At 46.7% G+C, this 12,743-nt stretch overlaps 1 protein-coding gene across 1 annotated transcript; it reads right to left on the bottom strand.

Moving 5' to 3' along the window:
• Positions 1-577: 577 nt before the first annotated feature.
• NEUROD1 (neuronal differentiation 1) lies at positions 578-2,037 on the bottom strand. Its single transcript, XM_045867381.2, has one exon. The coding sequence runs from the start codon at positions 2,021-2,023 to the stop codon at positions 887-889; it is 1,137 nt and encodes a 378-aa protein (XP_045723337.1). The 5' UTR covers positions 2,024-2,037; the 3' UTR covers positions 578-886.
• Between the last annotated feature and the right edge of the window lie 10,706 nt (positions 2,038-12,743).

The raw sequence follows: 12,743 nt of genomic DNA on the forward strand, positions 1-12,743 counted from the left end.
GTGCAAATTGTATGTGATAGTCAAGCAGCTTTTGATTTAAAGAAGGGTATGTTGGCATTTGTTTATAATATGTATATACAAGCTTGTGCAAGTAATGTGTTGAATTGATATGTTTTGATAGGGACTACATCTCTCTCTTTTTTTTTTTATCCTCTTAAGAGTTATGGATCTGGTTTTCGTTTTAAGGAGAAGGAAAGACTTTAAAGTGAAATGAATTGCTCAAATTGTGCAATTTTTTTTTTTTTTACAATTAGAGAGGAAAGAAGTGCTAAGGCAACACAATAACTTTCTAAGCACTTTTCTGCTGGTTTAAATTAGTTAAATTATTTTGTATAAATTAGATATAATTCTACTTTTCTGATATGTATAAAAATTGATGAAGCTGCATGGTTTTAAAATAGGAAATCCACATTATAAAAAGTCATTAAAAATTCTGTACAAAATCACAACAAAATAATTCAGCATGGGAAAGGTAACAAGTAGTAAAATGCTGGTTGAAAAATATATATTTATATATATTTTAATTGGCCCATTACTAGTTTAAAAATTGCATAGATCCTAATTATTGCTTGTGATTTTGTTATCCCGATCAGATAATTAATATGATCTGAATACAGCTACACCAAATTTGTGGTGCATTTTTTTTTTTTTACCGTATTACTTTTTTAAAATAGACGAGCTATAGAAAATAATACATAAGGTGAACAGGAACTTTGATCCCCTGTTTCTTCCAAAGGCAGTAACGACAATAAATACATATATCACTTGAAGCTTGGAGTATTTGCACTTTGCAGCAATAGTACCCAAAGGGCTGCCTTTTGTAAACACCACAGTCACTGTAAGCACAGTGGGTACGTTTCCCGGGGATGGTGAAACTGAAGTGCCTCTAATCGTGAAAGATGGCATTGAGCTGGGCACTCATGACTCGCTCATGATGTGAATGGCTATCGAAGGACATGATATTGTCTATAGGGATCTCGCAGCGAGGGGCAGCGGCGCCCGAGAAGATTGATCCGTGGGTTTGGGCCCCTGCCAAGGTCGCTGCAGGATAGTGCATGGTAAAGGCATAATTTTTCTCAAACTCGGCGGATGGTTCGTGTTTGAAAGAGAAGTTGCCATTGATACTGAGCGGCGGGCTGAGGGGTCCGTCAAAGGAAGGGCTGGTGCAATCAGTCAGGGGGCTTTCAAAGAAGGGCTCTAGCGCAGCGCTGTAGGCGTGCGGCGGCGGCTTAACGTGGAAGACGTGGGAGCTGTCCATGGTACCGTAGGGCGGACTGGGCAGCCCTGGCGACTGATAAGAGTAGGGGTGCACAGGGAAGGAAGCGCTGGCGGTAGGCAGGTGCGGAGGCATGTCCTGGTTCTGCTCAGGCAGAAAAGTCCGAGGATTAAGCTGCAGACAGCCGGCAACCAGGTTGGTGGTGGGCTGGGATAAGCCCTTGCAGAGAGTCTGTACGAAGGAGACCAGATCAGGGCTTTTGCCCGAACGCAGGATCTCCGACAGAGCCCAGATGTAGTTCTTGGCCAGGCGCAGCGTCTCGATTTTGGACAGCTTCTGCGTCTTGGAATAGCAGGGCACCACCTTGCGCAGGTTGTCCAGAGCCGCGTTTAGCCCGTGCATGCGATTCCGTTCCCGGGCGTTAGCCTTCATGCGCCTTAACTTAAAACGCTCAAGGCGCGCCTTGGTCATCTTCTTCTTTTTGGGGCCCCGTCTCTTGGGCTTTTGATCGTCATCCTCCTCTTCCTCTTCTTCCTCCTCTTCCAGATCCTCGTCTTCGTCCTCTTCCTCTCCCCCGTTCCTCAGTGAGTCCTCTTCCGCGTTCATGGCTTCGAGGTCGTCCTCTTTCTTGTCTGCCTCGTGCTCCTCGTCCTGAGAACTGAGACATTCGTCTGTCCAGCTGGGAGGACCCTGGGGCTGAGGCTCGCCCATCAGCCCGCTCTCGCTGTATGATTTGGTCATGTTTCGGTTTCCTACATTCAACAGGGGGGAGAGAGGAACAGAAAGAAAAGGAGAAAAACGCGACATTCAAAAACTACCTATGCCTTCAGCTCCCACTCCCTAACCTTGTAGAAATGCACGTGAAGAGAAGTTCCAGCTCATTACAAAATGGATGCCCCTAAGAAAAAGTTAAATGCTGTGTTTTATAATGGCGTGTGTGTGCCCCGCTGACACATAGGAGACAGGGCAGGGCTGGAGGTGAGGGAGAGAGTAAATATGTGTATATGTACACTGCTGGGTGTATGTTTCCTAGTGATTGGTGAAAGTGTGTTTATGGTGATTATGTGGCAGAATAATATGCGTGAAAATGAGCATACATTTCGACTACTTCATGTTTGGGTTTTTTTCCCCCTACTACTTCACGTTTATCTGCATGAGTTCAAAGTCACAACTCCACAAAAAATGAGTTTGAAAATCGCAATTTTGTTTGTTCCCTTCTCTGCCCTGGCTTCTTGTATTTAGCGATTACAGTTGAAGAGCCATTACGTAATTTACTAACGGTGGCAGTGATTTTTAAGAAGATTATACTAACCGGAGATTGAAGGGCAAATGCATGGCGGAGAAAAAGTAGTTTCCACCAAATTATTTCACCATCAACGAAACATTTGGCAACAAAAGTGGGCAGGGGTCTTCCATGCCACCCTCGCCTTTCTTTTCTCGCCTCCCACCGCTGTCCCTCTGCTGAATTTCCACCTTGTACAAAAGCGCTAGCTACATGGCCAGGGCTGGGGGCACAGCGCAGAGCACCCTTCCACGCGCTTGGGATCAGGTGCGGAAGGCTCCTCTCTAATAAACAGCCCATTGAAAGGGCCGCCCGCTCTTTATTGGGGCTTTTCAAACTTCGCCTCAAACCTCTCTTTTAAAAATTGAGTAATTATAATGGTCAGCGATTGGCAATAGAGAAGTTGCCGCTTCTAATAAAGAAAATAAAAAGCCTTTAGTGAGACAACTGAATTTCTGGCTCCTGCAGTGGCTGCTGGGGACTTGGCTGCCTCTGGAGCAGTAACAGGTAGCCGAGTTGGTCCCTCTCTCGTTCTCCACATTCTCCCCCCCCCCAACTAAATTATCTGTCAACGGGATTATTTTCCGGGGTGTGTATACTCCAGGTATCAAATGTCCCTTTTATTCACTGAAAAAGTAACTTGGCACTTCCAGTGTGCATAAAATACATGCACACAAAACAAATCTTGGTAACAGGGCTTTTCTTTTTTCTTTTTCCTTACTGGAAGAAGTGAGAAAGTTGTTTGCTTTCATGACTTTGAAATCACCACTAGCAAATAATCACAGTTACTGTGCATTATTTTAAAAATCCAAAGATACTCCTATAATTTCCCTCCCTCAAAACAAAAACACTAAAACTTTTTTTTTTTTTTAATTAAAAAGCCTGCGGTGGGTATTTGAGCGACGCGAATCAAAATGTATGCGTATTTGCCTGCAATCATGGGGAGGAATGCCTGTTTCAATACACATACACACGCTCGCAAACGCACACGCTCAGAATATGTGTAGGTACATCCGGTTTCAATTACTGCTTTTATTCCCAGGCAAAAATGAAAGAAGTGTAATTACCTGCAGTTGTTAGTAGGTCCTGAGCAGTGATGGTCTCATAACCCTGGGGCCTCCGGATGCCGTGCCTCCTGCGTGGGGCGAATTCCTCGTGTCCCGGCCGCCCGGGCTCTCAGGTTATATAGCGGGGTTGGTGATGCTGAGCGCAGGCGGGGCGGGGAGCCGAGCGGCTAGCAGGTCCTTGCGCCCGGCGTCTGCGCACGCGTCCAGGCTGAGCGCTCCCTTCCGCCCTCCCCCACCGCCCGCCCCTTGAGCCTTGCTCCTCTCCCACCCTCCTCCGACTCCAGCTCCCCTCGCCCCCACCTCTACCCCCGCCCCATCTCCTTCCTCCCCGGCATGCGCCATATGGTCTTCCCGGTCCAGCCAGGAGCCGGGAACCACGTGACCTGCCCATTTGTATGCCGCGGAGCGCTCCATTCCGGCCCCTTTGTGGCCAGAAGAAAGTGGCCCATCTGTCGCCAGTTAGAGACTCCGCGGACCTGTTTTTACCCGCAGGAGAGATTAACCCTTTCAGGCGGCAGAAGGGAGAGGGGGCAAGGGGGAGGGGAATTGAGGGAAGGGAGCGGGAAAGCTAACGTTGACTGGGTTTAGATTAGAGTGAGTGGCCCGCGTTGGGGCGGGAAGTAGGGCGGAGGTGAAAGAGGCAGAAGCCTGGAGACTGAGGCGTGCAGTGAAGCGTCCTGACTCCGTTGGATGCCTTGTCCAGGCTTTGGTCTCCAGAGCACTAAGACTTTCTGCCCTCTCTGAGTTGTCCATCTCTGGGTTTCCTCCTCTTGGCAGACGCTTTGTTTATTGGCACCAAAGGGTGGCTTCTCCTCATCTCCACCAAACCCTCAAGAAAACATATACGCCATGTAAAAATGGCTTCATCTGTAAACTCAGCTTTGATGCTAGTCCTCTAGCCTCCTTAATTGTATAACCCACTCCCACCCTCCACAGCATAGAAAGTTTGTACCTGTCACTCTACCCCACCATATATAATGCAACTCGCTGTGCCCCCACCTTCAGCTACCTCTGTCCCTGGAGACTTCCCCACAGAGGTCCTGGTCCTCAGCGCCAGCTAGTCCCGCTCCTTCGGCCTCAAGAGCTCTCTGTGTGAAAGCTGGGGGACTCCGCTGATGCTTGGATTCTGCCTTTTTGCCAAGGCCATTGGATTGTTGCAAAGGATGCCCTCATCAGATGCACCTTGTTCCTTGCCACAGGCTGGCACTCCACACTCCACACTCTCAGGCCTGTAAGTAGGTACTTGGTTCAGACAAGCCTTCTCAAAGGGAGGATGCAATGGGCCTATGCTAAATGAGTCTTTTTGCTCCTCTTTCAAGAAAGGCCTTTAGCACAACGCTGGAAGAGGTTGATGGCCATGACTCTTCCAGACCTCAAAGACGCTGACTTCACGCGACCTCCACCTTGCACGTCAAGCAAAGATCATGAGATTCCCGACTAATTCTGAAGGAACTATATTTGTGTTTGAATGGTGATTATTTATTCATTCCCACCAAGGCAGGTTTTAGTTATATATCCCATCTTTTCCATTCCTTCTCCACCAGCTTCGTCTCTAATCCATTAACTAACACCCTATCCCTCCTAGACAGGTAGCCCCTTCAAATGAATGTGTCCAACTTGGATTGTTTATTTAAAGGCAATTGCTCTAAAAGCCCCTTGAGTTTGCAAACAGTGTCAGGGTTGAGTGGCTGAAGCTAGGTGCCTCTGGGAACTGGAGGGGCGATGCAGTGGAGAGGGGAAGAGGGTCCTAAGGAGATCATTGGTGTCTAGAAGGTGGCAATGGCAGCCTTCCCGTCCAGCGCAAATCTGAAAGGGGAATAAAGGGGTGGACACCTTGACCCGCTGCAGAAAGCATGACATGAATTATGCTAGGTTTTCAAGAGCAGAGCTGTAAGGAGTTTTTGCTTTTCTGTGTTCAAACTGAAGGGGCCTCGAAGTTAAGGCGGGTCCACAACTCGCAGGTCTGAGGACACTTGCTGCAGGGCTGGACTAAGGGCCCCCCAGTCTCCCGGCAGCCGCTCCACAAGCTAGCCCACTGTGCGACGGGGATGTGCATCTGGTGCCCTGGCTCTCCTTTCTCAAAGGTCTTAAACGAGCTTCAGGGGAAATGTTAGGGGCGAATGGAAAAGATTGGTTCAAGCTGTCCAAAGACCCAGGGATGACCTGGGGGATCCTTCCTCCCCGGGGAAGTGAAAACTTCCTCAGTTTGCGACATCCTGTGGAATACAGATTTTTGGTGGAACCAGATGTTCCAGGGCAGAAAAGGACCGGGTGTTTGGCCATCCGAGACTCAAATGCGCAAAGTGCAGAAATTAGTAGACCCGTTCCTTCTCTTTCAAATAAATTCACCCCTAATCCGAGTGTCCGTCGTTCTCCCAGGCCTGGGATTTGTACAAAGAAAAGACCACTCCGGGATGTTCCAGAGACCTGGCGAGGTTCGGTCTCACTGTGGTTCTTAATGAGCCTCACGGCCAACAGAGCTTGGGTGCAAACCCTCCTCTGCGCGGAGAATGTCAATCCCCCAGCAAGGGAATCTTGGCTCCGAGAGAGAACCCAAGCTAGACCTCCCCGAGGCGGCAGACTAGTAGTCAGGCCCGGAGGGGAGAAGTGCAGACTAGACCTAGATTGAGGTGCTTTTTGTTGAGAGGAGACAGGGCGAGAAAGTGGGGCCAGAGTACAGTGGTGGCGGTAACGCTGGAAGAGTATGGAGTGCGGGCGCTGTGGGGCTCAGTAGAAGGCACAGTCGCCGCCCCCGCCTCCTTATTTTTCTCTCCCTCTTTGGACTTTGTTTCGACAGTTGAACACTTTTCCCCTCCCGATTGCCTAAATTCTCGCCCTTTCCCTCTGCCCGCGCTGCCAAGTTAGCGTTACTCCTCCAGCTCCTGTCCCCACTGGGCGCTGCTGGCTGCTGAGCGGCACGCGAACCGCACGCGCGGGTAACAAAAGCGGCTTTCATGACTCACTGCCCTCGAGCAATGCCCCAAATCTGTCGCCCCCCGGGTCCCCGCTTGGAGCGCGCGGCGCGGGCCGGGCGGTCCCGGCCGTTAAAGCGGCAGCAGGAGCGCCGGCGGGAAGGGGAGCGGGAGGAGGCGTGTGGCCCGGGTGGGGAGAGGGGAGTGTGGCCTGGGCGGGGAGAATGGGGGGGGGGAGGGAGGCGTGTGGCACTGTGTAGAGGGCGGGGGGAGGCGAGATGGAGGCGTGTGGTCGGGACGTAGGGAGCGGGAAGCGTGTGGCTGGCGGTGCGGGTGGGGGTGGGGTGTTCGACGCGTTCACCGGGCCTAGATAAAGAGCAGGGGCAGGGCCGGCGTCCCCGGCGGTGACCTGTTTCTCGCGGAAACAGATGCTTGCTCTTGCAAAGGGAGGCTTGCGCTCAATGAAAGAATCAAGTGTAGCCCGGGTGGCCCCACCGACCTCGAGCGGGGCCCGCGTCCTCTCCCTGCCCCTGCCAGGAGGGGGGTGTCCTGGCCTCATCCTCTTCCAGAAGCGGGAGGTGGTGGGAGACTTCGGGGCGGGCGAGTCCGTAGGGCGCTGGGGCCGAAGAAGCCTAGGGCCGGAAAGCTGTAGGTAGGTCTTTCCTAGGCCCGGCAGCTCAGAGGCCTTTGGGAAGCCAGAGGGGAATGTTATGGGTTTCCCCCAGATCGCCGGCGCGGCGCCAGGTTTTCGCCTACGCCCCCGGGGAGGCCACTGGGCGCCCAGGTCCTGGCCAGAGGCTGGAGCTGCCCGGGCTCGACAGCCAGGCGGCAGGGGGAAAGCTGGGAGCAAGAGAGAAGCTATTAAAATGCCTCGCCGTCGCCCCGAGCGCAAAATCCGTCCTCCCTAAATCTCCTGGGCTTGCGGCATAATCTTAATTAAGATAATTGATTCATATTGCACCTGCGAGAACGGGGAAAAAAAATTGATTCCAACCCCCAGCCCCACAAATCGCTTAGAGCTATTGGATGGAGCACAACGCGGCTGTGATTTGGGAAGTGATTTAGTACCACCGGGCTTCCCAGCTCGGCCTTCCTGTGCTCTTTTATTTATTATTTACGTTCCCCTTGTCCCGCTGGGGCCTGGGTGGCTCCCCTTACGGCGCCTACAGGGTTCAGAGGGACCTTGTCTCTGATGCTCGGTCAGAAGTGAGGGGCTTTCCTTAAACCATCCAACACGCATATCCACAATGTAAAATCAACGCAGCTCGGAGCATTATGGCAGGCGTAGGTCACCCACATGATTGCCCAAGGCCTCGTGCGTTAGATACGCTAGGTGTGTGAATGTACTTAAGTGTACAAGTGTGTGTGAATCTGAATATGAGTGTATAAGAGTGTGAGATTGTGTGAATGGGAGTGGGTACATGGATGTATGAGCGTATGTGATTGTATGTGAATGTGGGAGTGTGTGGATGTGTCTTTGATTTGTGTCAGTGAGTGTGTGTGTTGGGTTATGTGAGTTAAGTGTGTGTGCATGAGTGTGTGTTCGTGGGCGCTCCGGTTCTCAGGTGGGGAGAGTAAACAGGGCGCGCGTCTGTTTCGTGCGCCTTGAGCAACAGCTTGAGGTCTAAAGGGGACCGCGGAGCTGGGTAACTGACAAGCGGCCCGTGTTTGCCAACCTTCGCCTTAACCGAAAGCAACAAGCAAACAACAAGCCCCGGTAACTGAGTGTTGCTGCCGGACGGAGAGCAGAGAAACACGGACGACGCCTAAGCATCCCCTGAACAATGGCTGCTGCGGGGTTGGGGGAGGAGACCCGGCAAGTTCCTGGATTGCACAGAAGCCAGGCGAGCCAGGTTTAGAGCCCCAGGCAGCTTGTAGGAAAAATAGTTTCCTCAAGGTATCAGCACCGTGGACAATTCCCACTTCGCCGGCTTTGAAATGCGCAGCACTAAGATTCAAAAAACCCCCTTCCAGCAGCTTTTGCTTTTTCCTATTTGCCTTCTTTCGCAAAACCATTGACCACCACATGTGAACTTTCAATGAGAGAGCCCTGTAAATCTGCATTTAATTAGCCACCTTCTTTTCAGAATAAGTTTCCTGGAAAACTAGATATCCAGGTTTAGGGGTGAGGGAAGGGCTTAAATTATCGTTTGAACTGGCAAGCCTGAAACAAAGAAATGATATATTGAATAACTTTCGGAAAGATGGTTGCACTTGTTTGCCGCACAGCACCAAGAGCAAAATGAACTCTTATTTGCTGTGCACAGAAATAATAAAACATCTAAAAATATTTTTTAATTTTGCTTTTGTTGTATGGAGTGTACATTTTATTGATGACATAAATCTTTTTTCATCACCATCACCCTTTCAACTCTCAAGTTATTTCATGTTATAAACAATTTCTATTAAATTAATGGGGAAATAAGCCAACTGAAGTTAAATGGCATTATTTGCTCAGATTTGGTGAGCCACATTATCTAAATACTGGATTTAGAATATTGCATCTTAATACACATGATATCCACAATATACTGGGAAAAGTCTAGTAGAGATGTGACTCAGAAGAACAAGCACCTTTGGTGATTTCAGCATCTTAGAAACATATGCCACACACCCCTCCCCCTGTTATTGATGTAATTTTTAGATGTCATTATTAGCAATTAGAATCCTTATTAAATATTATTCAGACTTTACTGAAATGGAAATATATAATTATTTTTGATTCAAGAATTTACACCTAGAGTCGCACTTTCTTTAAATAAAATGTTTTCTTTTTTCTTTAACAAATATATTTTCACCTGAATTAAATATTGATAATTTGACCTTTTATGTCTTTAACTACTCAAAGGGGGGGAATCCAAATGTAGATCTTGGAGTTTGGCCCTGGTGGGTCTTTCTGCTTGAGTAGGCACTGAGATTAAAGGAGTCAAACTTCCTCTTTCACTGCTCTCTCTTTGCACTAATTGCTTATGCAAAAAATGCAGATTTGTATTAATTAGTAACTCCACTGATTAGTTCTGTGGTATTTTCACATAATAAATCATGCTGCAGACATGAATTTTGGCACATCACCCAGTAGTGGCTCAGGCTGCAATACAGATTTCATATTAAAATAAAATCTCTGACTAAATCTACCTTTTTGATGCAGGTACTGTGAGCAGCCACCTGCTGAGAGCACCTGCCATGGGAAATTACTTTTATTCAGTGACAAGCCACTTTTGGACCCCAAACAGGACAATCTGATTATGAAGTTAGGCTCTAATAATAAACAGATAAATACTTAAACACATAGATACATACCTAAGTAACAAATGTGCCTAAGCTCTGGGCATTTTACAAATAATGATGTTATAACAGGATCTACTTGTAATGGGACTAGATTTTAAAAATGACTTCCCAGGTTATGGAGAAATACCTCAGTCTATTTTCCTCCTGTGAGATCTTTGCTCCTTTGTGAGATGATCTGATGATCTGAGACTTTTATCACTCATACTCATTGACTTATTCTTTCACTAAGCAGGCAACCTGGCTCTACAAGAAAAAAGAGGGAGCAGAAAAGCATCAGGGAGAGGAATATGAATGCTGAGAATTATCTCAAAGGGAATTGGCGACCCCTACGATCCTGATATATGGTGAGAACCTGTGAGGTGAGGCATCCATAGCTGCCTGATGTAAGACAAATTCTTTTCTACCCATTGGTAACTATATGAGCTTCTACATAACTTTCTCTTTTCCTTGACAACTGTTTAATTTGATGAGGCAGATTACAGCCAATATTGCCAAGATTATAAATTAGACCCTGGTGTCTGCAGGGCCCTCCACCAACCCTTTACATGTTTCTGTTTTCTAGCCACTGGTGACATCTTTCCAAGTCCCCTCAGGTGCTCTAAGCACCTTTATACTCTTTCTGGTCCATGCTTAGTGTTGAAAGGAATCTGTAAGTTCATGCATCTTAAGAGGTTGAGAGAGAGAGTGAGATGTTACTTAATTTTATGCCTTTACCTACAGCACTTGAGAAGTAACAAGGCACAGAAGAAAAAATGAGTACTTGATATTGACATTCAGAGATGAATAAAGCCTAAGGGAGTTATATTTTGGATGGAGGCTGGAGCATCATGCTCTGCTGCAGTTGTATTATGCAGATTACAATCTCTCTGCCTACCTTTGAGACAGGTCCTGAGGTGGTGGCATATGTGGCTAGGGATTGAGGAGGGTCCAGCCTCTAGGGAGGCTCTCTCTCTAACCATCATTTACTGAAAATTTCAGATGCTTTGATGGTTCAAGGAGAAAGCCATGCATCTTGTAGACTTTTCATCTATTTATCTTCGATGTGGAGAACTTTTTTTAAGGAACTAAAAAAATTAAGCTGAGAGAGGAATATATGATTTAAAGCAGCCCTCTATTAAATCAAATATGGCTTTTTTTTTTCCTCCTTTGCATTCACTCCTGTATCCTACCTCATATGGCTTGACATGGAAAAGATTGATCATCTCTAATGGGGGGGTAGGAGGAGTCCTATCTTTTCACGTTGGTTCATAATGCTGGGATATAGAGGCTATGTAGAGAGCCAGGATGGGTCATAAGCAAAGACTCTAAAGTGGCTTCAGTTTATTTTTGGAGAGCTTGTCTCTGTATTCCCCTCCTTTCAGAAACTGCCTGCTTCACTGAGTAATAAATGTATTTTGCAATCTATACCAAGTGCCACTATGTGCTAAGCACTGTGCTTCTAGGTGCTAGGCATACATGGAAACAGACATTAGTCTGCTTTCTCAAAGCTTTCTATCTAGTGAAAGAGATAGAATTTAATAAGATTCACCCACAAGAGAGTATGCACCCATCTGACTTGAGATAAGTGCAGGAAAGGAAAATAAAACCCACCAGTCCGTAAGCCTGAGGACAAGGGAACCTGGCAAAAGACTAATGTGGGAGAGCTTCCCACTAGCAGAGCTGAAGCAATGAGAATGGTGTTACCCAGTGAAGGTGGCTGGTCTAGGGAAGAGTGTTCCAGGCAGGGGGAAGAATATATGTGAAGGACCGGAGGCAAGAGCAGGGTGGGAAGTTTAAGAACCTAAAAACATTCACTGTAGCACTAAGAAGAGGAGGGATATTGGTAAGAGGTGAGGTAGCAAAAAGGAAGACAGGTCCCAGAACCTGCTTTCCATTGAAGAGCTTTGAGCTGTTGGGAGCAGTATGAATGAGACTTGAGTAAGATTTACATTTTTAGAAGATCATTTTAACCAGTTTAGAAATCTGATTGCATAGAGGGTGGGTTGGGTAAAAGGAGGCTATTGCAGCTTTCCTGGCTGAAGATGGTGGTACTCGAATTAGGTTGGTTGCAGAGGAAATTAGAGAGCATATTTCAATAGACTTAGAAAGACTACCCTGAAGCCACAGCCTAGTTTCACACAAATTACCCAATGGCCACCAAACACCATGATTCTTTACAACCTTGTGGGAATATTGTTGGCTTCCTCAGAAGTAACTCTCTGACTTTAATTTAATTCAATAAGAACTTATAAACCCATTAAAAAACTACAATCTAAGAGTACTGCCTACTTTGCAAAGCAGGTAATAGAACAACAACACACATTTAATGGGCACTTAAGACATTTCAGGTGCACTGAGTTAACAACTATGATATTCTCATTTGACAGTTGAGAAAAATTGACTAGGTCAGGTAATATGCCCAATGTCAGGTCTACTTAACTCCAAAGCTTGTACCTTTTAGCTACTACATTGTACCAATAAAAGGAGATGACTAAGACTTATTTATATGTTGTGTAAATGCACACACACACTTTAATTTTGCTTCAAATAGTTTTAAGCTTGATGTTAATCATTCATCTAAAAATAACATTAATAAATACAACTGTACTATAAATTGCTGAGTCTTTCTAGAAATAAGAATGGGGGAATGATAACCAGTAATTTAGTCAGTTACATTCATCCAGGTTTTATAGTGAACTAACTGATAAGAATTGATCAAGTTGGAGGAAATCATACAGATAAGTTGTTCTACATCATAGGACTATCCATTCTCATTGAAAGCTCTTTATTCAAGAATTTCACTAAAATTTGTTTTTCTTGAAGTGCTCAAATTGTTTTGACTCTGGCCATACCTAGTTCAAAACAAGTAATCCTTGTTTAACATGCTCCTACTTTAGCCTTTAATAAAGAATCAAAGATTTTTATTTTTATTTGGAAAAGCTGTCTTATTTAATTGCAACTCAGTCCTTGTTCCTTAGCAAACTCATTGCCTCAAGGAG

Source organism: Mirounga angustirostris, unplaced genomic scaffold (assembly GCF_029215605.1).
Source record: "Mirounga angustirostris isolate CCGP_5_RB_7025 unplaced genomic scaffold, mMirAng1.0.hap1 SCAF_3, whole genome shotgun sequence".
NCBI classification, from domain to species: Eukaryota; Metazoa; Chordata; class Mammalia; order Carnivora; family Phocidae; genus Mirounga; species Mirounga angustirostris.

Coding starts and splice junctions, on each gene's coding strand:
- NEUROD1 (XM_045867381.2), bottom strand. CDS start 2,023: ATGTCGCGTTTTTCTCCTTTTCTTTCTGTTCCTCTCTCCCCCCTGTTG.